This window comes from Puma concolor, chromosome B2 (genome assembly GCF_028749965.1).
Source record: "Puma concolor isolate L17-30 chromosome B2, mPumCon1.1.hap2, whole genome shotgun sequence".
In the NCBI taxonomy this organism is placed as follows: Eukaryota; Metazoa; Chordata; class Mammalia; order Carnivora; family Felidae; genus Puma; species Puma concolor.
In genome coordinates, this window is record NC_141671.1 from 11,409,072 (window position 1) to 11,434,152 (window position 25,081).

The 25,081-nt window shown below is 45.6% G+C and overlaps 2 protein-coding genes across 8 annotated transcripts in view; one reads left to right on the forward strand and one right to left on the reverse strand.

Annotated features, from left to right (window-relative positions):
- Positions 1–5,721, forward strand: part of DEK (DEK proto-oncogene) — a 31,390-nt gene extending 25,669 nt beyond the window's left edge. For 2 of the 3 annotated variants that reach the window (XM_086706164.1, XM_086706165.1), the window contains exons 10-11: positions 3,763–3,831; positions 4,280–5,721. In XM_086706164.1, coding sequence (XP_086562290.1) covers positions 3,763–3,831; positions 4,280–4,291 — 81 coding nt within the window. In that variant the 3' untranslated portion in view covers positions 4,292–5,721. Of the gene's footprint in view, positions 1–1,862; positions 3,832–4,279 lie in introns of those variants that run through there. The other variant, XM_086706166.1, reaches the window with a different exon arrangement.
- A 551-nt stretch (positions 5,722–6,272) lies between these two features.
- The window catches only part of KDM1B (lysine demethylase 1B), a 63,218-nt gene continuing 44,409 nt past the window's right edge, over positions 6,273–25,081 (reverse strand). For all 5 annotated transcript variants that reach the window (XM_086706162.1, XM_086706158.1, XM_086706159.1 and 2 more), the window contains 8 exons: positions 22,394–22,521; positions 21,297–21,428; positions 20,679–20,753; positions 16,084–16,200; positions 15,231–15,356; positions 13,801–13,923; positions 11,824–11,976; positions 6,273–8,128 (listed from right to left, as the gene is read on the reverse strand). In XM_086706162.1, coding sequence (XP_086562288.1) covers positions 8,045–8,128; positions 11,824–11,976; positions 13,801–13,923; positions 15,231–15,356; positions 16,084–16,200; positions 20,679–20,753; positions 21,297–21,428; positions 22,394–22,521 — 938 coding nt within the window. In that variant the 3' untranslated portion in view covers positions 6,273–8,044. The remainder of the gene's footprint in view (positions 8,129–11,823; positions 11,977–13,800; positions 13,924–15,230; positions 15,357–16,083; positions 16,201–20,678; positions 20,754–21,296; positions 21,429–22,393; positions 22,522–25,081) is intronic.

Below are 25,081 nucleotides of genomic sequence, written 5' to 3' on the forward strand. Positions count from 1 at the left end.
GTTCAGTGCGAGATTTGTATGTGCATTCATTAGCGAACAAATGTCTGTGGAACTGTTCTGTGCCCGGCATTCCTGCGGGTGCTGGGATACTGCTTTAAATGAGTCAGTCTCTGCCCTGTTGGACCTGCTTCGTAAACAACAGTGGGATGTATCCAGTGAATACAGTGAAGGCGATAGATTCCAGACTTGAGGGAGAACACTCTCTTCCTGATCGGGACACTTTTTATTGATGGATCCTTAGATTGCGTTAGTTGTAAAAAGCAGAGTCTCATGGACCACCGTATTTTCAGCATTACTGTTGTACTAAGATGCTGTTATCAGGTACTTAGTTCAGACTTCTGTGAAGTTTTCCTGATACTCAGAAAATAAAATGACCTAGTCTTGAAGAGGATTCCTTAGAGATTCTATACCCAAAATCAAAATTGGGAGATTTTACAATCTGGTTTCTGATGGTAAAACCAAATTAAAATTTCAAATGTACCTAAGGTGACATGCTCTGTACTTTTGTTAAGACCTTGATTATTGTTTTGTTTATTCATTCAGCATTCACTGAGCCTCTCCTGTGTACCGGACACCGGGATAGATTTGGGGGTAGAGCTGGGGATCTGTTAACTTGGCTGTTGGGGGCTTACTGATCAGTGAGATGGGAGGAGATGGCTATTGTAGTGAGTTGGGGACAGTCGGTGGGGGTTGGGCTGGAAGTGCGGAGGGCGCCGCACCACCAGGGAAGGAGCCTGGGAGGAGGGAAGACGTCCTGGAGCTTCAGCTGCTCCATACAGGGGAGCGGTACTGACACATGCCTGTCAGATGGGACAGTGACTGCGAGGAATAGTAATTTCATTTGGGTGAAGACTAGAGTTGGAAGGAAGTCTTCATAGATGTTAGGTAAGAAAAGGAGAACTTTTGCAGATCTTGTATATGCCTTGTTGCAGAGTTTAGTTTTTTCCCTGAAACTGATGGGAGAATTGGGAAGCTGGGTAGGATATTGGGAGCTGATTGATAGGGGCATACGCAGTCCCAATTTTCAAGAGCCCTCATGGACACACTGAGAAGACGGGATGAAGAATGGGATGCGAGGCAAGAAAGCCAAGTTTGTCATAATCTAAGTTGCAGGATGGCCGTAATCCAAGGCGAGCCGGGAGAGCTTGGTCAGAGGTTGCTCAGTGTGGGTGTTCGGGCGCGGCAGCATTAACCTTCCGATGGAAAACAACAGAGGGTACCCTCTGAGGAAAAGAGGAGTTTCGTTCTAGACATCGTGAGATGAGGTACTTAGAACATCCCAGTGGGAGAAACTGTGATCATTGTAATTCTCCCAAGTTTGGAGAGAGAGCCAAACTGGGCTACTGCTGGGAGTTAAAACCAAAAGTCTAGATAAGGTGGCCCAGGGAAGAAGAAAAAGGGTGAGAAAAGCAAAGGACAGAGAGTCCTGGAGACTCTGAGTTGAGAAGTAATTTCTACAAAATATAAAAAATCGTAGAGAGAAAGGTGCTGTCAAAGCCAAGAGACGAGACAGTTTCCAGAATGGTCGGGAGGGGGTAGTGCCAGTTAAGAAAAGGTCATGACTTTACCTGAGACAATGGGCAATGGTTATGGAAAGCAGCTCACAGGGGGAATAACATAAAATGCCCTGTAAACATGAAGACACGCTTTCCCTACTAATGAGGAAGATAGAAATTGAAAGGAAATATTTGTGCTTCTTAGCTTGACAGAATCTTTATAAAGATTAAGCGAGTCTTCATGCTTGGCAAAGGTATAGGGAGACATACTCATGCATGAAGTTGTAACAGCTTTGGAGAACAATTAAGTAGTAGCTTAAAATTTAAATTGCAAATGCCCTTTAACCTAGCAAATTCCATTTCTAGGTCTCTATGCTAAAGACATAGTCACATCTGCACAAAATGATTACAATAATGTTCAGCATGTCTGTAATATTGAAAAATCAGAAACAACCTAAATGGCCATCGATAGGGAAATGTTTAACATGGTACGTCTGTATTTTTGGAATGCTATGTAGCAGTTCAAAAGAACACGGAAAAACGTTCCAGGTATTGTCAACTTTTTGAAAAATCTAGAATATTATCCTATCTAAGTAAATACGGGAAAACCATATTGCCATTGATGTATCTATGAGTTTGTGTAGAAACTCATTTTTAAAGGTCTGGAAGAATGCACAGCAAACTGATAACTGGCTTCCTCTGAGGGGAGAGACGAGGGAAGAGTAAAGGGAGATGAGTCCTATGCGTTTGATTTTCGTGAATACACTTACATAATTTTTTAAGGGGATTATTTAACAGGGAGAGGTCCAGTGAGAAAGACTTGCGTGGTTTTTTGGACTCCGCAATTAGAAGATGATTGTTCACGTAATAAGAGCAGTTCCACGGATGATAAATGCAGGGATTAATTACCCTTGGATCAAGAATTAATAGTGAGGAAAGTGAATAAAGCTGTTTTAAACATCTTGCTGTAGAAGGGAAATCGCAGTTAAATGGGGGGTGAGGATACAAGTTGATAAAATAAGGTCAGGGAGAGAAAGCACATGCTTATGTTAGGCTGAGGGACTAGTGCTGGGGAAGGAGGAGAAGCTGATGTACAGGAGAGTTCCAGAAAGGGCCCCTGCAGAGGTAACGGAAATGGGAATATTGATGGATCCACATTCAGTAAACTGGAGGGGAAGATAGGTCAACATTGAAGGAATCCTTGGCCAAGAGCAAGAGGGAGGGAGGGATGAAAATGCCATTGATAGCACAGGAGGACCTGCTGAGAGAGAGTCGGGTTAACCCCGGGAAGGCTCGGACATTGGATACCATGAACTTGGCATGGGACCAGTCTTTTAAAAGTTCTCTGTTCCCACAGCAGTCTTTCCTCTGGATCAATCATAGAAAAAGTGGTGTTAGACCAGTTGAGGGACAGAGTTTTGCAGGGAAGTAACAAGGGGTGAATGACAGGAGTGATGTAAATGATCGACTCTGTTTGCAGGACTTGGCAGACCGCAGCCTGTGGGCCAAATCCCTCTTACCATCTGGTTTTGTAAATAGTTTAATGTGACAACAGCCACATCCATTCATTCAAGTGTTGTCTGTGGCAGCTTTCATGCTACAGTGGCACAGTTGAGTAGTTGTGACAAACTGTGTTCCTGGAAAAGCTGAAACCACTTACTGTCTGGCCCTTGACTGAAAAAGTTTGCTTACCTTAACTAGTCCTTAGGAGCGAAGCAGGCAGGCTTGTGTGGAGTCAGGCCGGGGAGTGATTGTGAAGTCAAGCAGGTGGCAAGTTGACCAAAGAGAGGGGCCGTTTAGAGAGTAAAGCTGTAGGGGTAGAGGACCCCTGAGACCACCTGGATCTCAGTTATTTAACTTAGGGGACGGGGTGGAGCAGTGCAGCGGAGGCTGAAGTTCATTCGAGTTCAGGTCGAGGAACTGTCAGTGTTGGATGATGGAAGGAAGAACGTAAGGATACCTCCACGGAACATCTGGCCGACAGCCTGCCGGTATAATGAATTCAGTCCACTTACCTACCATCTCTGTGTAGGTGTTTTCCTCGCCTGTGTGTGTTAATTCAGCTGATACTCCCAGTAGTAGAGATGACACTGAGAATGGCTGCGTCCTAGTTTAGTTTCTGCTCGTTTGCAGTAGTTGTATATGGTGAACCAGAATTCTTAGAACAGACGTGCCGCTATTTGTACACGGCCTACATTTCTTCTGTATCCAAAGGTAAACTGTGTTACTACTGTATTTTTAAATCTACTTTTAATTTTCACTATAGGTGTATGAAAATTATCCTGCTTATGATTTAACTGAAAGAAAAGATTTCATAAAAACAACTGTTAAAGAGGTAAATACATCCACCTTTTCTGATTTTGGTCATTTTGAATGTATAAGACAAATTATATATCAAATACTGTATGTTTTTCAAAATGTTCATGTCACTATATCACATTTGACCCTCAGATTTTCTCAAAATAGATGGGCAAAATATTTTTCATTCTCATTATAGAGTTTAAAAAAATAAAGTCTGAATATTAGTGACAAAACTTGACCTCCAGCTCACAACATACATGGGCAGCGAGGCTCAACACAGGTGCTCACACAACTACTGGAGCGTAATTCCTTTCCACCGAAGTCAGAAGATCAGCAGTAGCTATATTTTTGTATCGGTCCCAACAGATTTCCCAAGGTCACAGTAGTAAAACAGAAGTTTTAAAGGGAAGGTGGGGTATGATTTTTGTGTTCTTAATACTGTATTTTGGGTAGAGGAAAATGACGTTTCTCTCTCGTTGCAGCTGATTTCTTGAGGCAGAGGAGATAACTTGTCCCGTGGACGTCAGGATCTGATTTATACCGTTATACCAGCAAAGAGAATGTATTTCCTTTTCTACCCCTTGCAAGCGTTGTGTTAGTAGAACCTGTCGCTGATCTTTTTAAGTAAATTTGCGTTTGTTGTTTTAAATTGCATTTCTATGCAGTTTTTAGTTTAAAATTTTGCATGGCAGTAATTGTTCCTTGCTTTTATAGCTGTATTTTGTACATTTTGGATTTCTTTATATGAGATCGTAGTTTTAGCGTGCTTAGTATTCGCTTGTTTCAGACATACTTTTAACGAAGTAGAAGAAACTATTATTGACATTTATACATGCAGAGACTATGGCAGTATTTAGTAGATGAAATATTTTGAATACACATCTGACAGTGGCAGTGTGTTCATCATATTAAAAATATACAGGCTTCAGCTATCCAGATGATTAAATTGGAAAATTTCTGCTGCATGTGTATATATGTCAAATCGTCAGCATGACAAAAGTGACAGATGTTATTTTTGTATTTTTAAAAACAACTTTGTTGTATATAAAGTTTTTTTATTTCTTTTGTGCAGATCAATTTTTAAACTCCTATAGGTAGGTATCTTTACAGTTATAAACTATGAAATGTCAGTGTTCGGCCAGATGGTATGTGACGGAGCAGCGAAATCAGAATTCAGTGGAGAAAACACTGAAGGAACAGGTCGTTCTCTGCTTTGCCTCAGAAGTGTCAATTTGTAGTTTTAGTGTGAACTCTGGAAGTGTCTGTAGATAACATTTTATGTTAAGGGTAGACCAAATCAACACATCAGAACTTCAAAATTGGGGGAAGGGGATTAAGTACAAGCACATTTGGCTTCTAATGAACTTTTATTAACTGCTTTTACCCATGTAAAATGCGGATATTTACAGGAAACCTGGCCTTTATAATTATGGTAAACGTACCAAGTATAATGCTAGAAGATAACGTGTAGGCAACAGTGGGTATCTCCGACAAAGTATTTCTCAAAAGTGATAAAAAGACTTATTTTTAACATTAAAGAAGTTTAATGTATTCGTGGAATCAGGACTTTTAGGTTTTAAATTTTGGCCAATCAGGATTCTGGGTGATCAACACACAGACCACTCCTGAATTAGATTGTTTCATCTTTTACATTGTCGTAATCAGTTTATTAAATAATTTCTGAATTTTAAAAACATAACTGCTTATGAGAGAATTAGGCCTTTGATAAACCAGTTGAGCGTTTAAACGGAGAACATGAAATACATAAAAATGATAAATGTTGGCCGTTAGCAGGTACTTTCACAGGTCTGACGTGTTTCTTGATAAATACAAATGAATAAACAACTGAGACCTAAAAATTGGCCGTTGATTTTAAATATTTAATTTGTTCCTATAAACCTTGTCAATAAAACTAATAAATCCATGCTCTTGTCTCTTGTATTAATGTCTTCCGTTTCTGTAGCATTTCCCCCCTAGCTGAGGATTTCAGAACAGGGATTTTTGTTGATTTTGAGAGAGAAAAAGCACACAGTGGCGGGGCAGGAAGAGAGAGAATCCCAGGCAGGTTCTGCACTGTCAGCGCAGAGCCTGACGCGGGGCTCAAACTCACGAACCCATGAGATAGATCATGACCTGAGCGAAACCAAGAGTCAGACTCTTAAGCGACTGAGCCACCCAGGCGCCCCTGGATGGGGATTTTAATGGATTTAGCCCCATGACCCATTTAATTTGGAGTCGTTCAGTGATTGCTGAACACAAACTGAAGAAATCCTGAAGGAAAACTTGAAAGTGACCTCACAAAACTAAGTGATTACGGTTCACAACTTTATTTTATGACCATTTACTTGAAAGGGTGTAAGACCCAGGAGCTAAACAAGTCTGAAGGCGGCTTGCAGGAGAGGAGAGGAGACGGGTGGCGTGCATGAAAGGTCGTGGGGAAGGTGTACCCAGTGCTCACCACTACAGTGCACGGTATTTGAAAAACAAGTCTAGTTTTTATTAAGCAGTTTTACACAACCAGCTGTTCACAATCTGCAGTTAAAACATTGTGTAGTCACTGCTCTTCAATTACAAAATCTTCAAACTGTGAAAAACAGTCAAAAACTCAAAAGTACCGTGGTTCCTTAACAAAATGTCAAATGATGTCACTTGGGACAGGAAACTTTTTAAATACACATGTACTGCGCTTGAGCTAACTAGGGTTTTCCTTAGTTTGCTTGTGGCACAGTACAAGTTTAAGAGCCCAGAGACTAACCGTGAACCATTTCAAACTTAAAATATTTTGCATTTATCACTAAATACATGCTATTCTTTAAACAGTTTAACACATAACATTTTTAAAGCAGAATACTTCCCAGTCAGTACCAATGAGTCTCATCAGATAGTCTATCAACATTTTCCTATGTTAACCCAACTTTGAAACCAATTTACTGCTGTTTGCCTTCTTGTGTTTGTATCATACTTTGCTGAGGAGGGAGGTGTCTAAACCGTCTAACGTTTCCATAAAATTCTATTTCTACTTACAAGCTGACTTTAAATTTTAAAAATACCTAATATTCTGAAAAATGTCCTTTTGAGTCCTTTTTTCAGTGCAGACTAACATAATTGAAAGAACTGTTCAGACTTTTTAAAACAAAAGCATTTAAGTTACCATCCGCTTTTCTAACTTCTTGGCAAGATAAGCATCCTGAAGTCCCTGAAACCAGAGTTTAATTGAATTCTTTTGTCAGGAAGAGAAAAAAGGAAAAAGTGAATATGGGCCATGCTCTCCGGCTTTTAAGATATGGCTTTAAATGTGAAATATTTACCAGGAAATCTCACATTTTCTGCAGTTTTCCGGTGGACCTGCCTATGGAATACTGAAAACATCATGCTGCAAAAAACAGACTGGATCAGTTATTTTAAAAAGAGGCAGTGGAGGGAGTTTTATTAAAGTATTCTGACAAGATCTTTTTGCCAGCAGTTGCCAAAATTAAGGCTAAAGTGTGCCATCGGACCAAACTTGGCTCTAAGAAAAATAGCCCTATTCTAAATGGTCTCAAGTATGAAGACTACTATCTCTACCCCATCGAAAACCACAGAATGCCTATACTGTTTGAGGAACTGAAAATTTTGCTGTTTGCCAATGAGTGCACAAATCTGAAATGTTTTATCACAAAAGAGACCCAAATTTAAATTTCTTTTGAATACCCAATGGAAAGAAATATGTACAATATAAAATAGTCTAGCAGCTTCATTTACTTTTAACTGAAGAGTTTGTGCTGTATCTGAAAGGGAAAGATTTCTATCTAAATTTTAAGTAAAAGCTCAATTTTGGAGCTATATAAAAATCTTAAGGCTCATTGGCAAAGATACTGATGAACTGTGACAGAAGAAAAACACATGGCTTTATCTGCCTTTTTAATGATTGCTGCTTGGTTTCTTGATGTTTGAAAACAATGGTTTCTCAATGCTTGAAAACTGATGAGCCAAACAAGATGTCAAAATTCAAAGGGAATCTCCAACCGTGGAAGAAATCCTGTCTTAATGTAAGGTTATATTCTGCTTTGTTCTGAAATACAGAAGACAGCCCTAGTCACACCTGTGGAAAATGCAATTAAATATAAGTGCTTACAAAAGGATTCTTGGGGCTAATGCTCTCAGGAGGAGGTTTTTTTTGTCTTGATTTTATGAAAGTGAGGTTTAACATGTGTTTCAAACTTTACCATTTGGAGCACAGAAGAAAGCTGGGTCCAGACAAATTCTATTCAGAATGCTGCAATCTTACTTGCTTCTCGAACACCACTCAAATATGCCCCTGTAACAGTTTGTGGGAAATGCCTGTTTGTTGCCTGTAAGAAAAAAATTGCATAATTTGAAATCACATAGAAAGAACTCAGGCGATCACCGAAACATAATACAAGCATACACTCTCTGATCCTCGAATCAAGACTGCCGGCAGGCGCTCCTCTGTGCTCATGTTAACACTCTACCTCCCCCCACCCCCACCCTGCACCTGCTGTTCTCTGGCTGTGCCACCCTGCTTCACCACTCCCGTGAAGGACTGAGTGGCACTCCTTAGGATATTACTCACATACACACCGTGTCCCGGAATTAAGAATAACGAAGACGATACAATCCCTGCCCGCCCCCACCGCTGCCCCCCAGACAAGTAGTCTCGCGGTCGGAATCAGTGATGAGCACAGAAAGCGAACCAATTCACCCATGGCTGGAGTTTTGCTAGAGGACTGCCACAGGACACAGAGGAGTCCGTCAACGGGGAGGGGACAGAAAGGTGGGGACTGTCCGTGGGAGAAGACCGCTCTCCAGGAGGTTGGAGTGGGAACAGAATCCGCAAACCAGGGCAAGCAGCAGATTGATCTGTGGCTTGGGGGTTGGTGGGGACGGCGACAAGGTCTGGGATGTAGCTATGGGAAAGAGTCACTGAAGCGGGGGTGAGTCGATCTCAGAAGATGGAGGAGGATAGGAAACGCAGGAAGTTCCACGTGAACTGAAGTATGTTCCACGTCACCTAGATTTACGGCTGGATGCAAGGGACAACAGCCAGTGCCAAACACTTCAGTAAATGGAGAGGAATGGTCAGGAGGTAAGAATACAATTACTGGGGTGCCGGAGTGGTTCCAGTCGGTTAAGCGTCTGACTCTTGGTCTTGGCTCAGGTTACAATCTCATGGTTCGTGGGTTCAAGCCCCGTGCTGGGGTCTGTGCTGATGGCACAGAGCCTGCTTGGGATTCTGTCTCCCTCTCTCTGTCCCTCCCCCTGGCTCTCTCTCAAAATAAACTTAAAAAATAAATACATAACATTAGAAAAAATATAATTACTAGTAGGGGGTAAAAAATGGCAGAAACCTCAGAGAAACGGCTTTAAAAATTTTTTAGGGGCGCCTGGGTGGCTCAGTCAGTTAAGCGTCTGACTTCGACTCACACTTCATGGGTTCGAGCCCCATGTCGGGCTCTGGGCTGACAGCTCAGGGCCTAGAGCCGGCTTCAGATTCTGTGTCTCCCTCTCTCTCTGCCCCTCCCCCACTCACGTGGTCTCGGTCTCAAAAATAAACATTAAAAAAAATTTTTTTTAATAAAAAATGTTTTCTTTAATGTTTTCAGTGTGAAGTAACAACTGTATCACATGAGCCTAATGCAGCTTCTCTTGGAAGCAGCGGACAGTTGCTGCCTGGCGTGCAGTCACGCTCTGTTCCCACAAAGCTTTGCAGGCCAAGGACAAACCACACAGCCAGTTTTTAAATGACGTTCTTTTGTAATCATCCAAAAATCAGAGAGAGAAAAGATAACTCTATTTTAGATGGCACTAGAAGACTTGGGCGGTCCCAAACTATAATCCACAAAGGATGAAAGCAGATGAAAGCGCTCTGAGGATTCTCTTCACTGGGTGAAGTTTGGGGAGGGTGGCAGGGAGGTGATCCAAAGCAAGCCGATTCACCCCAAAGAACCTTTTAACCATCTCGGCCACTGGAGGCATCGGGAAGGGCGGAGGCAGAGGCGGGGCACCGGTGAAAACAGGCCTGGAAGAGCAAGCAATCTGGTTCCTCACCAGCTTCCCCACCCCCATGGCCACAACCCCCTGGAGACCAGAGGCAGAGGTGGGGGTGAGGCACCAAAGAACACGGGGATTAAGTCAGGTCTTCATAACTAAGAGCAAGGCTGCCGGCACCCAGAATGTTCCCAAAGAGCTGTAGATAGACTGTTTGGGGATCCAACCACCCCTTGGCAAGCTCGTGGGCGTTCTCAACAGGCTTTTGTAAAAATGCCTCCCTCCAGTCTGAGCAGTCAACGATGGGATATCTGGATGTGTGGGAAGCGGAGGCTGACGGAAACAAAGTAGAACTCTGAGGAGTCACTAAGCAAGAAGAGGATGCTACCAAAAGAAGAACCTGAGGGCAAGAAAGTGCTCATAAAAGAGCCAAAATTCCCAAAGTCAATTCAAGGAGAGAAACAGAAACAGGGTAAGACACACGAGTAACAGCAAAGAAAAGAAAATCAGTTTAGAAGTTCCAATTTATATAATGGAAGATGTAGAAATAAGAGAAATAAAAAACGTGAGGAGAAAATGGTCAGAAGTAAGAAATCAAGGACGGAAGGATATGAGCTTCCAGATTACAAGCCAGCGAAAAACAGGCACCGAAAAAAATCAGTAATCAAAACAGCAAAACATTTCTCAACAGAAGTAAACCAAGAAAGGAGCCAGGCTACTTCCTACCCATTAGGATGGCTATTACCAAAAGCCAGAAAACAGCACACTGCTGGTGAGGATGTGCAGAAACTGGAACCTTTGTGGGGCGCCTGGGTGGCTCAGTCGGTTGAACATCTGACTCTTGCTTTCGGCTCAGGTCATGATCTCACAGGTTCACGAGTTCAAGCCCCAGGTCAGGCTCTTTGTTGAGAATGCAGAGCCTGCTTGGGATTTTCTCTCCCCCATTCTCTCTCTGTCCCTCCCCCACCCGTACACACTCTCTCTCTCAAAACAAACATTTTAAAAATAATTTTAAAAATTAAAAAAATAAAAGCTATTTTGAAGATTATGATTCTGACTTTGGAGGAACTCCGGTGATCGATTGGCAGTGGAAGGAATCACATGTGAAATTCCTTAAATATTTAAAAACTTAAAAAAATAGTTAAGGTGGTAAATGATATGTATAGTTTACCACAATTTAAAAAAATACACATTAAAAAAAAAAGGAGAAAGGTATCTAGAAAACAAAAACCTGGAAAATGGTGAGGAGGAGTCCCAGAGATCAGCCAGTATAGACCAGAACATAGGCAAGAGGACCCCAGGAAGGGGGTTTCAAAAATGGAGCTAACACACCAGCTCACAGGGATTCAGCTGTGACTGAGGGAAGCCTGAAGGGTGGAGGGGCCCAAGGAGAAGCACAGAAAGAATTAAGCTAATGAAAAAAGGGGCCAGTGAGACTGTCAAGAAAACAGGAAGCTATGTAAAAACGAAGTCAATGAAGAGCTTCGTGGCTCAGCAGGAAGCCACATCACAGGAGCACCATTTCAAGTGTGAAATAACCACACTAAATAGGCTAAATCTTTCACCTGATAAGTCAGCAATGTCTACTTTTTTTTTAATTGCTTTATTTTGAGAAAGAGAGAGAGAGAGGAAGAGGCAGAGAGAGATAGTGAGAGAATCCCAGGCAGTCTCCTCGCCCACAGCACAGAACCCGACGTGGGGCTCGAACCCACAAACCGTGAGATCGTGACCTGAGCTAAAACCAAGAGACGCTTAACCGACTGAGCAACCCAGGTGCTCCAATGTCTACTTTGTTGAACCAGAAGTCAACAATACAAATATTTGAAAACATGAAGTAAATTCCTGAAGAAACAACAGAAAGCGTTAAGAATGGCCACCCTGGGGGTGGGAGGAGGATGCTGAGGGGGCATCTGTCTGCTGTCTTGGGGTCCTAATACTTTTGACCGTATCTGACTCTGCTTTTAAACACCGGACGTACGTCACTTTCATTAAAAGTCACGAAAACAACAGTGAGCGGGTTCAGGATGGCCACACGCACCTCACCAGCAAAGAAGACCATTCCCTGTATCTCCTCAGCGAGGATATCGTAGGCTTCTCCGCTCCCTCCCGTCTTCACGAAGCTGTACGCCATCTGGATCCAGGGGTCCGTGCTCCACCGAGTGACAAAATACTTCGTGGGGTCGGGGACCTCCTGTGTGGGGCGGAGGGAACCAGGAGCCGGGATCAAAGAGGGGCCTAGACGTGCGCAGCCAGAGCACAAATCTACACTCCCGCCTCCTCTGGAGACAGAGTTAATCCTCTTAGACTCTGCTGTGGCCCCTCTGCCCCCTGCAGCTCCCCCCGGGCCCCCCCCACCCCCATTTGTGCAGCTTCCTCCATCTCCCGCCCCAACCCTGCAGCCTCCCCCACGGCTCACTTCCACCCTTCATCCTGCAGGAGACTTTATCGTCGCCAGAGACTGGCGTGTGCCCGGGGGACGGTGGCGGAGGGGTGTCTGGGCCAGAGTGGAAGGGGCGGTGCTGGGACCTCAACTTGCGATTCTCAGCAGGCTGCTCCAAAGGAACAGCCAGACGAGGCCATGTTTCACGTTCACTAAGTTTTGAGTCAGGTGAGCCCTGACGAGCACCACCATGAAAAACAGTTCCACGGAGGGCGCCTGGGTGGCTCAGTTGGTTCAGTGTCCGACTTGGGCTCAGGTCACGATCTCACGGTTTGTGAGTTCGAGCCCCAAGACAGGTTCCCTGCTGTCAGTGCAGAGCCCGCTTCGGATCCTCTATCCCCCTCTCCGCCCCTTCCTGCTCGTGTGCTCTCCTCTCTCAAAAAGAAACAAAAATAGTTCTATGGAAACTACCCACTAAATTCCAAACAACGAATGTGAAAATGAGTTTTTGGACAAAAACCCACAAACTAGGGACTACTGTAAGATGTAATCACATCACGTAAAATAACACTCCCGGGTGTCTCTTTCTCTACTTTATGTAACTTTTCTCTCATTTCATTTCTATTTCCGTTCCTTTATTTGAAAAAGATGACAGCTACGCCATTTCCCAATCTGCAGAGACTGTGAGACGTACTCAACTGGCAAATATGAAGTACCCTGAGCCCCTCTGGAAAAAGACAGAAATGAGACTAGCTGCATCTGTAGGGTACGAGAATATTCTGGACAACATCCCTTTGAAAGGAAGGTTGCTCTCAAAGCTCGCTAGGGTTTGGGTTAATACAGGATGTAGGGAAAATGCTGAGCCTGTTACACCCTTAGGAAAGGAAGGGGATGTGGTGCTCGCTTCAGCAGCACGTGTACTAAAATAGGAACGGTACACGGAAGCTCCACGTCGCCCCTGAGCAAGCGTGACATGCAGATTCCTGAAGCCTGTCTGTGCCCCAGCGCACTGCCACCCTTTGCAGATTAGCACGAAAGGAAGGGGGTGGAGGGAGGAAAAGAAGGAAGAAGGGAAGGGGAATGGGAAAGGAAAAGGAAAAGAAAGAGGTGTGTGGATGATGTGAGCAAAAGGAAGACAATGGCGTGAAAGGCGGTATGGAATATTACTATAGACTCAATTGCGGCCCCCTCAAATTCGTGTGTCAGAACCCTAAACCCCCCGAACCTCATAATGTCACCATATCTGAGAAAGGGCCTCTCACAAGGTAATTTGGTTCCCATGAGGTCCCGAAGGTGGGCTTTAATCCAGTCTGACTGGTGTCCTTCTAAGAAGAGGCAATTAGGACACAGCCAAGCACAACGGGAAGACCACGTGAGGTCACGGGGGAAGGCGGTCATCTGCAGACCAAGGAGAGAGGCCTGGGAAGAAGCCAAACCTGCCTGCACCTTGATCTCGGACCTTCCAGCCTCAGAACTGCGAGAACGGAAATGTCCATCGTTGAAACCACCCAGATTGGGGTATTTTGTTACGGGAGCCCTGGCAGGCCAGCCCGGGGACTTAGCGGGCAGCCGGACAATGGGAGAGGGACCGACGAGGACGTCCGCCTTCTCCCCCGTCCCGGAGGCGGCTCTGACCTGCTCCTTGAACAGCTCCCGGAGGGCAGCCATGCACTGCTGGAGCACCTGCTTGTCATCCAGGGTCCTGACGGACGCCACGGCCTCCCCGGCGACCACCGACATCAGCACGCTCTGCTTCTTCTGCAGAAGCGGAAGGGACAGTTCACACTTCCTGCTTCCAGTACAGAGGTCCCTGAATGCACGGCCCCGACTGGGGAAGGCCCTCGTCCTACACATCTCAGGATTTCCCCCTGCCCCTCAGCCCCATTTCAACCACCAGTCTGTTTCCCTCACAAAACTCCATATTCATCTCTACATTTTGTTGTTCGTGGCTGAACAACTCTGGAAGAAGTGTAAATATCAAATTCAGGGTTCTCTTGGCTTTTTCCCTTACTTGTTCTAGAAGAAATAGAAGGTGGAGAAGGGAGATCAGCAGATAAAATAAGGGGAAAAAAATCTTTCTCAAACAGTAAAGAAATTTTGCCCAAGTGCAACCTTTTAACAAAGTTTCTTGGGATGGGGTGCCAGGGTGGCTCAGTCAGTTAAGCCTCTGACTTTGGCTCAGGTCATGATCTCAGTTCGTGAGTTCAAGGCCCACATTGGGCTCTGTGCTGACAGCATGGAGCCAGCTTCAGATCCTCTGTCTGACCCTTCTTTCTCTGCCCCTCCCCTACTTGTTCTCTCTCTCTCTAAAAAATAAACATTAAAAAAAAAAATTAAGGGGCCTGGATGGCTCAGTCAGTTAAGTATCTGACGCTTGATTTCAGCTCAGGTCATGATCTCATGGTTCGTGAGAAGCCTCACATCGGGCTCTGCGCTGACAGCGCGGAGCCTGCTCGGGATTCTTCCTCTGTCTCTCTCTGCCCCTGTGCTGCTCACTCTCTCTCAAAATAAACAAACATACATTACAAAAAAATTAAGAAAGTTTCTTGGAAGGGAGAAGAAGGGGGAACAAAACACCAAAGGTGATTCTTTTGCGTGACATTAGTATTACCAAGTCCCAGGGACGCCCCTCCCTCCCTCTGCTCCCCGACCAGTCACATCTGCCAGCACGGAGCCTGCCCTCGTCCTCCTCAGGGCCAACCATACCCTGCCCTTCGTCCGTGCTCACAGGACCCAGGAGAGCAGTGTTCAGGCACCAGTCATTACTGTGCTGTGCTGAGCTGACTCTCCCTAAGAGGACTCCCCGTCAGCCCGAAATATCTGTTTCCACAAAGAACGAATCCCCTTCCCAGGGAGCAACATTAGTACCTGAAGAGAACATGGCAGATGTCGGGCTTTTCCGGTAGGAAAATATCCCAGTACAAGTACCCTGCCAGCATATAAGTACGTATCTACAGCATCCGCCACGTCCATTAGCTCCTGAGCTTGACGCAGGAGTCATACCACCAATCCAAATTCTAAACTGCAGTAAGGGAGTTCAAACCGCATGGCACCACTGATTTTACCTGGGGATCCATGTCATAGAACACAGCAAAAAGCCCCCGCTTGCCGGCACTAGGCGGAACGTGACCGAAAAAGTCAGCCCCTTGAACTTTACTGTCCCAAAATCTGTATGGAAACTGCAAGGCAATCTGGAAAACGAGCAAGAGAAAGATGGTTAAGAGTTTCTAGAATCAGAAGTAATCTCTAAGACGCAACCTACGGTTCTTAACTAAAGCGATACACAAAAAAATCCTAAAATGCTCCCCTTCCGTGCTCCTGTCTCGTCTGTTCTCTCATGAGCATCTGGCTTTGGGGGCCATTCAGTCCCATCCCCCCACCGATAGCGTGGGTGGGGTGGGCGGGACCCACTGACAAACCCTGGGCTAATCCGAAGATGCCAAGCAGTCCCGACACCCGGTCTTGAAGCAGATGTTCTGAAGATAAAGTCTCACCTACCCCTAGGGCCAACAGCACTGGCACGTTCTGCTTAGAGAAGATTTTATTTAAAGGCAGAGGAAGTGAAACATTCTCCTCACTGGGACCAATTAATTAATGGAGGGTAGGCTTGGAAGGCAGCCAAAAAAAAAAAAAAAAAACCCCACTTTATTTATATATTTATATGCCAAGTTCAAAACTTGAATAACAACACTCATTTTCCAAACGTCAAGAAAAACTGAGATCTCAGCCAGCTCTCCTCCTTCTGTTCCGATAATAGCCTTTTGTATTCTTCATCAACAATTACTCAAATGAAAAGAAAATCTTTGAATTTTATTTGGATGAAAAAATGATCCACTACTCAGCCAGTACCAGAAGGTAAGGAACCCTTGGCACCCAACATTCATCTCTTTGGTTTTGAGGCTACAGTAACTTGGTCACCTTTTCAATGATGCCCGCGCCTAAGCTGTTGATAGCCTTCATCTTCTTGTCCGACAGCGGTGGGTTGAAGTGAATGGCACCTTTCTGCAGTAAGGCCAGAGGTACAGTGACCAACACCTGGGGGGAAAACGAACAGTTCACACACAAAAGCAAAACTACCCAGTGGGTTCATGACCAGGAAAATCTCAGCGCCCAAAGGACGTTCCTCTCTATCGCCAATCACGAGACTGTCAACGTCCCATGTTCTACTGCGAAGAGCCAGAGCCGCCATGTCGGTTCGGTGCACAAGGGCGCCTGGCTGAGCAGAAGCGGCATCCACGTGGAAGAACTTGCAGAAAAGTCTAGATGGTTTACAATAACCCTGGGTGAGAAGAGTCAGTAGATGCCAATTATGGAAAGCAGTACTGTAAGAGGAAATGGCCCTAAATATGGAATCAGAAGAACTACATTTGTGTATTGTTACTAACACTTTCTAATACGTGGCCAAGGCAAAACCTGCCCTACAAACCCCAAAGAATCGGGATAATGCTTAAAAGTCAGGGGCGCCTGGGTGGCGCAGTTGGTTAAGCGTCCGACTTCAGCCAGGTCACGATCTCACGGTCTGTGAGTTCGAGCCCCGCGTCGGGCTCTGGGCTGATGGCTCGGAGCCTGGAGCCTGTTTCCGATTCTGTGTCTCCCTCTCTCTCTGCCCCTCCCCCGTTCATGCTCTGTCTCTGTCTGTCCCATAAATAAATAAAAAAAAAAAAAAAAAAAAAAAAAAAAACGTTGAAAAAAAAAACTCATACAATATGCTTCATAAATGGTCAAGTCCATCAAAAATATTATGGATTACTGGAGTGCCCGGGTGGCTCAGTTGGTTGAGTGTCTGACTCTTGATTTTGGCTCAGGTCATGATCTCACAAACCGTGAGACAGCTTGGGGCCTGCTTCTGATTCTCTCTCTCCCCCTCTCTCTGATCCTCCCCTGCTCATGCTCTCTCTCAAAATAAACTTAAAAACATTTTCTTCAAAACATTATGGGCTATTAAGAAGGAAGCAACTTTTTTTTTAATTAGTTTATTATTTTTATTTTTTTAATGTTTTATTTATTTTTGAGTGAGCAAGAGGGAGGGAGAGAGACAGCACTAGCAGGGGAAGGGCAGAGAGAGAGGGAGACACAAAATCTGAAGCAGGCTCCAAGCTCTGAGCTGTCAGCACAGAGCCTGACGCAGGGCTCAAACTCATGGACCGTGAGATCATGACCTGAGCCGAAGTCAGGCACTTAACCGACTGAGCCACCCAGGAGCCCCAAGAAGGAAGCAACTTATTGCAGGGTCTCCCAACGGCTTACACAATCCTTTAGAGAGTTGAAGGTGCCGATGCTAAGAGCCTTCAAGAACGACTCTCGAGGTCCCATCACAAAACCCTGCCATCAAAGACAGCTGCTGTCTCTCCACACAATCAGAAAACTTCTGGCTCCAGAACCCTGTTACCACAGTCACAATGAGGAGCCATTACCACTGCTACCAGCTCCAGAAGCACGCCACTTCTAGAACAAACTGTGAAATGGGTTCCTCGTGCTTGCCTCACGACTCCCTTGTAGTTAATGAGCGGACCCTGGACCCTCTACTGGCCCCTCTGCGGAAAAACCTAACACCTTGACCACGATGCTGGTCAGAAGTGAAGGAAAAGCCATGCCGTACCTTCCAAATCTCACGCCAGTGCATCTGAGTGGCTGCAACATTTCCTATTTAGAACCTCAGCTTCAAGGGAGTCTAGGAAGCGTGTGTGTGTGTGTGTGTGTGTCCATTTCCGTCCACACTGCAGGCAGCGTGGACGGAGGAGCGTCCCATGGAACTGGATGCCAAGCACCACATCCACCACAGCCCTCAGCAAAGATGTAGCGTATGTGGCTTGAACCCCAACTCCAGGAGCACAGAAAGGCCAGAGTTGTTCTTGTGATTTTGTCGCTATTTTCTGCCACATGGAACTTTTTATAAAATATAAAACATTTTCTCGGTCATCATCAAGCAAGCCAAAAAAAAAAAAAAAAAGAGAATTATTCTCTTGGATGCAGAAGAACTTCAAGGAAATAAGATCTAGATATCTTCTTAACAACAAAAACGCTCTCAAAAGCCCATGAAGCTGGGCGCCTGGGTGGTTCAGTCGGTTAAGGGTCTGACTTCAGCTCAGATCATGATCTTGAGGCTCGTGGGTTCAAGCCCTGCATCAGGCTCTCTGCTGTCAGCATGGAGCCTGCTTCGGATCCTCTGATCCTCTCTCTCTCTCTCTGCCCCTCTCCGGCTCACTCTCCTCTCTCCCTCAAAAATAAACATTAAAAAAAAAAAAAAAAGCAAAAAGTAAAAAAAAAAAAGCACACGAACTTAGGTAAACAAACAGGCCAAAGGGACGAACCCGCTCTGGTCAGGGACTGAGGCCAGACCCGGGTGGAACCAGCCTAAACTGCATTACAGTGTGTCAGATGTTTACTGGTGGATCACGCTGGGGTGCAAATCTTTCACTTCTAAGTCCGGGAAACTTCCAACTCAAACCATGCCATCTTTGCAGACTACTATAAAAATACTTCCTGTAAACATTCCAGAAGAGACTTGAGAACACAGCCTGCAGTTATGCCCTAATAACCCCGGAGAGCTGGACATAAAGAGAGAAGAGCAAAGATGCTTGGTTAGGGTCAGGCAAAGGGGGACCCAGCGAGAGCTGTCGACAGGCAGAGTCACAAAATACCAGCGCTTGAGCCATCAGCTGACTGGCAATTTAAAAATTTTTTCAAATGTTTATGTGTATTACAGAGGGAGAGACAGAGAGAGAGAGACAATGTGGGAGCGAGGGAGGGGCAGAGAAAGAGGATCCGAAGCAGGCTCCAGGCTCCAAGCTGTCAGTGCAGAACCTGACGCGGGGCTCGAACTCACGCACCGCGAGATCATGACCTGAGCCCAAGTTGGCCACCCAACCAACTGAGCCACCCAGGCGTTCCGGCTGACTTACAGTTTTAAAGAGAGGTATTTAAAAACAATTTTTACCACCACAAGGAGCTTTAAATTTAAATTCTCAGCTTGGGGCTCCCACATAAGGGCAGGGCTGCTCAGTGGTCTGACACTGGCCACACATCGGACTCACCTGAGCAGTTTCACAAACATGACCAGACTGAATCCCGGAGAATCTCGGGGTGGGGGTGCTGCAGCCTTTCTTTTTAGGCCCCTCCCAGGTGATTCTAACATGAGCCAGGATTGAGAACCACTACCAGTCCATGGGGTCCCTGGGTGGCTCATTCGGTTAAGTGTCTGACTTCGGCTCAGGTCATGGTCTGTGAGTTTGAGCCCTGCATCGGGCTCTGTGCTGACAGCTCAGAGCCTGGGATCTGTTTTGGATTCTGTGTTTCCCTCTCTCTCTGCCCGTCCCCCACTCATGCTCTCTCTTGCTCTCAAAAATAAATAAAACCTAAAAAAGAAATTTTTAAAGACCCACTCTGAGTCCCAAGGCTACACTACCATTCCTAACTACCCCGCTAGCCAATGGCAGGAATGATATGAGGACCCACCCCCTGGGCTCATACACCAGACCCTGTCTCTTCATTTGACATGAGATCCTTTAGCTCAGTAGGATTATCATGCACTCTGAAATACTTCTAGGTAACTGAAACGGGCAGAGCACAGCTAATCTAGGAATCCAGTGATGGTCTGTCATTTATACATTCTGGTCATGTCAGAAATAACTAAACTGAAATAAACTTACAGGATTTATTACTTCCCCTCCACCCCAAGTAAGCATCTTTGCTCTCCAACACCTCAGAAATCTCTGTGTGACTTTGCATATTACAGCACTCTTCCAGTGGCCACCTACTAACGTGGTTTACAAACACTTCCAGTAACATAAAAGTACTTCTGCCAGTTTCAAAATGAAAACATGGAGCTGTCTTGGACTGAAAAATGATTCCATGGCAAAAGAAACCTACTAAACAAACAAACCAACCCACCACCTTTGTATGTACTGAATTAAGCAAACTAAGTTTTCTGGAATGCGTGACTTCTCAGAGCCTTTAATACACTCTTATTTAACTCAAAAAGTAGACTGCAATATACAACACTTTCAAACTCATTTGCCCAAAGAATTTCTTTTCTTGTACAACTCTCAGGACTGATGTACCACAGAACCTACTTTAAGAAACACTACTCGGGGCACCTGGGTGGCCCAGTTGGTTAAGGGTCCGACTTCGGCTCAGATCATGATCTCATGGTTCATGGGTTCAAGCCCCGCATTGGGCTCTGTGCTCATAGCTCAGAGCCTGGAGCCTGCTTCGGATTCTGTGTCTCCCCCTCCCTCTGCCCCTCCCTCACCCCGGCTCTGTCTCTGTCAAAAATAACCATTAAAAGTAAATAAATAAGCACTATTCAGAATTCTGTCTTCCATGAATGCATACAGCGTTAGATCAGGTCAATCAGACTTGCACATCCACACAGAACTGAGTGGAGACAGGGAACTCTTCAGGAATCAAACAAGGCTTCGGGCAGACTGCCAAAGGCCAACTTCCAGGTGGAAAACACTGTTTTCCCACACCCCCAGGCCCCTGGCTGCACCTCGTGAAATGCTAGCACCTACCTTCTGTGCTGTACATCCTGTCCCATCCGTCATGGTAACCTGCACCTCATCTCCAGAATAATCAATGCTCTGCACCTGCGCAAGAAAAACAACCATGAAAACCACGAGGGACGGACCCATACGATCCAGGATCCTCCCCGATTCTATCACGTGAGTTTAGACCTCCAAGACTCCAGAGAATCACTTCCCGGCATTCAGAGATCTAAGTGACATTTACAGCTGACTTCAGGGAACTATCGCTCAGTCATTACAACTTATAAACACTTCGTCAGAAAGTGGAAAATTTTTACAACACAGTCTAGAGTGAAGTATACAGGTAAACGGGGGCCTCTATGATTAGAGCAATGCACAATACAAATGCAGCAGGACAAAGACTCGAAGGGAACACTCGAGAGTGAAAATGGCTGCATTGTGTCAGGGAGGTCATGAGACACTTGAACACTTCATTAGCAATGAAAATGCATCCGAGCCACTGTTGCTTCCAGACGGTGGAGCTGCCTGACGAACAGGCTCACAGCAAGCACCTGTCTCCTGTGTAATCCACGTGTCCCGCACTTGACATCCTCCAAACCCAAGGCCAAACCAGAGCCGCCCCTCCCGGCCGCTGTGGAGACTCACTGGAGACTCCAGCCGAATGTCTAGTCCTTCTGCCAGTTTTTCAATGATTACAGAGTAGCCAGGCGTTAGCAGAGTGTGGTCACCAGCAAACTGAGCAAAGAATTCGTTGTGGTCCCAGGAGCGAGCAGACACCTGGGAAATGATAATGTGCAGGAAAGCTTATGTTATTCTTTTTTTTTTTTTTTTACGTCAACTCTACTCCCAACATAGGGCTTGAACTCATGACCCCAAGATCAAGAGTGGCACACTCCACCGACTGAGCCGGCCACGTGCCCCAGGAAAGCGGATCTTAGAACAAAAGGTAGACGTGATTTGGGCACGGGCACCACTCCTTGATAAACACACTCGGTGTATTACATATCAGTAATTCTGGAAAAGGAGAACTCTATGAGTAAAACTGCGTTTGAGCAACTCCAGCTATAAATATGCCATCCACGTGTCTTCAACGTGGCATCTGTGCAGAGGCTGAAACCCGGCACAGTTTTGGAAAACAGGGTTACTCCAACCACAATGGAGTCAAATGCAGGGAGGTGCGGAGTTGGACAAGAGGTCGGGGTCAGCCGTGGAGACTCTGTTCAAAATACAGAGGGTCTGAGTATCAAGACCACAGTGGTCAAGTGACTGACGGAGGCAAGTTTAAATTTATTCCAGCGAGACAGGCAGACCGTAACTGCAAGGGTACTCTATTTTGGTCTCCTGAGAGCAGTGTTCTCAGACCACGACGGTTCCACAGAAATGCCTTCAGGGACTCCGTGGAGCACAAGGGAAGACCGGCAGTGAACAGACAAGGCTCTGGGCCCCTCCCGGGTCCAGCCCCGTGGCCGTCCTGCACTTGGTTCACATACTGAGTCTTCACACCCATTATCGGAAGGAAGGTTTCTCTCACTTAAAAAAAAAAAAAAAAGTCTAAACCACTGTGGGGTTAACATGCTCTGAAGTCATGGTTTTTGACCTTTTCAATAGCAGAACCATTGTTTCCTGTTTACCCAAACCGGTCAGGAGTTCAGTGCTTAGATGCGCGGTGCGGGTAAGCATACACACACACGCGCGCACACACACACGCATGCACGCACGCGCTTCACAGAAGCCAACCACACCTGATGGAGGCTGCTCCCGCAGGCGTACTCCAGGTTACTCAGGTGGAAGTGAAGCACCTGTTGTTCAAGTTCACTGAACTGGATCCCCGACTCCTGAATAAAGGCTTTGTAGATCTCCTCGATCTTTTCTGTAAGGGGAAGGGAGCAAAGCAGAAAAAGAACGGCTGTCACATTATTGTCTAATTCCTTATCCTATGCTCCCAAACTCCCGCTACCTGCAAAATCTGCTAAACTCAGGTCCCTTCCCAAGCCAACTCGGGGCATGAGGGAGGATATGTTGAGAAGGTTGGTTTCGCTCACAAAGGAAAAGCTTATCTCAACTGGAAACAAGGTCAGGAGGCTACCTTCAACCAGGTTTCATTTCTGCCCAGTTGAAAAAACTTTCCTTTTTGGCTCAAGATGGAGAAAAAAGTACCCCCGCGCCCCCCCCCCCACCCCGTCCGCCCCCCGCATATATAAAGACACACACCCAGAGAAACATCCTCTTCCCTTTCTGGTCCTAGTGCGAATCACCTGAAGTCACGTTCTGAGGACCTCCCACCTTAACTAAGAGACCTACCACAGACTATCGGCTGTATTCTCTCCGAAACAAGAATACTCCGTTATGGCCTTTCATCACCTCAGTCTGCTGCCTTGATACCTTCCAATTACCGGTGTTTCACCGCCTACGTAATAAATTCCAAAACCCACAGCCAGACGCTTGCTACCACCTTTCCAGCCTTTCCAAAGACAGCAACTACTACCCGCCCGCTCTCACGCTCTGCTAAGTTGCAGCCTGGTCTCTTCCCGGTAAATTCCGAGCCCGGGAGGCAGCTGCCCCCACTGGCCTCCCTGCCAGCAGCCCCCAGCCCGGCCCATCGCCCCTGCGGGCCAGCGTCACCCGGCCGCCACGCACCTCGGGAATCCTGCTCGCTAGCAACCCCAGCATTCAGCCACGTCACACAACCGGAACTTTAACTACACATACACAGCCCTGTGGAATCGTTCCAATTCTGGTCTTCGACTCCCTTTATTGTGGGGATGTGGGGGCGAGGGAGGCTCACGCCCGACACATGGTAAGAACCTTAGCACGGGCCCTTCTTCATCACCTTTCCAGTGAGGACCACCACCCTACATGTACAGCACAGACTCCAGGCTTCTATCAAGTCCTGTGCACTGGCTTAGCTAGACACGAACTGAGAGGGAATTTAAAAAAAATTTGTTTTGGCAACTCCGGGTTCGCATTAAAATTTTCCACCCTCGTGCTAGATGGTTAATCCGGGGATGCCCGCAGCTGCTCTGGATCTGTGCCGCCTTTCCCCGCCCAGACCACAGGGCTTTCCTGCCACTTTCGCTACCATCCTGCACTCCCATTCCTGCATCCTGCCGTGTACTTCCTATTTTCCTTTAGGTTTTGTAGAGGTTCGGGAAGAACCGAGACTGCTGGAACAGTATGTGAAATTAAGTATGAACAGATTGGGAGAAGGCTTAATGTGATTTTTATGTAAATTACATTTAAAAGCTTTGTACATATGCTTTGTGAAGTTAACTCTAGCTTCTCACTATTTATATTTGGGTGTTTTGGGCTAAGTGCTAATTAGGTGAAATCTCAGCTCAGATACTACCAGGCAGGATGTAACCGCAACCTTCCCCAAGTGGAGATGTGTGCGCCATTATTCAAGCTTTTCAAAAAAATATTTACAAGACGAAACACCAACTCACACAGCGTTGCTGATCCTGCCCTGATAACTTTTCTTAAGTAAGGCCAAGACAAAGCAGTACTATTAATGTTTTTATGTGGTAGTCCTGAAAGGAGGGTGAAGAAAACCCCGTCCAGTGACTACCACACACGTGCAGAATGCTAACCAAACTCTGAGAACATTCCGCACAATGTCAGCTTAGTAACTGTCCCCAGTTTCAGAAAATTCAACGGCCCACTACTGGGTCTGGACACTACCTACATTTGATTAAATGATCCCTGTGCATCCCAGGAAATTTCTGAAAATGTTCTGCTAGACTCTGCCAGTGAACACTTAACTAGTTAGGGCGGCTCAACATGGCGGGTCTCAGGGCAGGAGAGGAAAAGGAGAGTAAAGAGAAGGGACGGTCCCTGCCACGGAGACGTTTACTCCAAACAGTGATGCAGCATCTATCAAGATGAAGAAGTAAAAACCCTTATAAGGGAACACACACTTGAAACAAATTAACATCTTGTGAACGGAATCATACTTTAAGAAACCCAGACATTTGCCGAGAACTACAAGTCAATACATTCAGGGCATAAAAATTGTAGGTTAAATAAATATCAATTTAAGAAGCAGGATGGTAAAATCTCCGCTGGCACCCTCACGGAAATGAGTTCTTACAGACAGTCAAGTTTTCGAAAAGAGTACATTTAGTACGTTTTGGTCCATTTAGTACCAAAGCCTAACGATTCTGAATTTAAAATTTTAAACTGTAATACACATTCTTGAATTCTTAAAACGTACTGAAAAAAAAAAAAAAATCTCAACCTACTGCCCAAAACAGGGAAAGGAAATCCTTGCATACAGAAACTCTCTTATCTAGAAAGGGCGTTATGGCATTGACCATTCACAAGGGGCTTACCACAGTTTCCTTAAAAGTAAGCTCCTAGGGGCAACTGCAAATTAAACATTTAAATGATCATTTTAAACACCAGCTATTTTATGCAACATAAGATCCATGAGT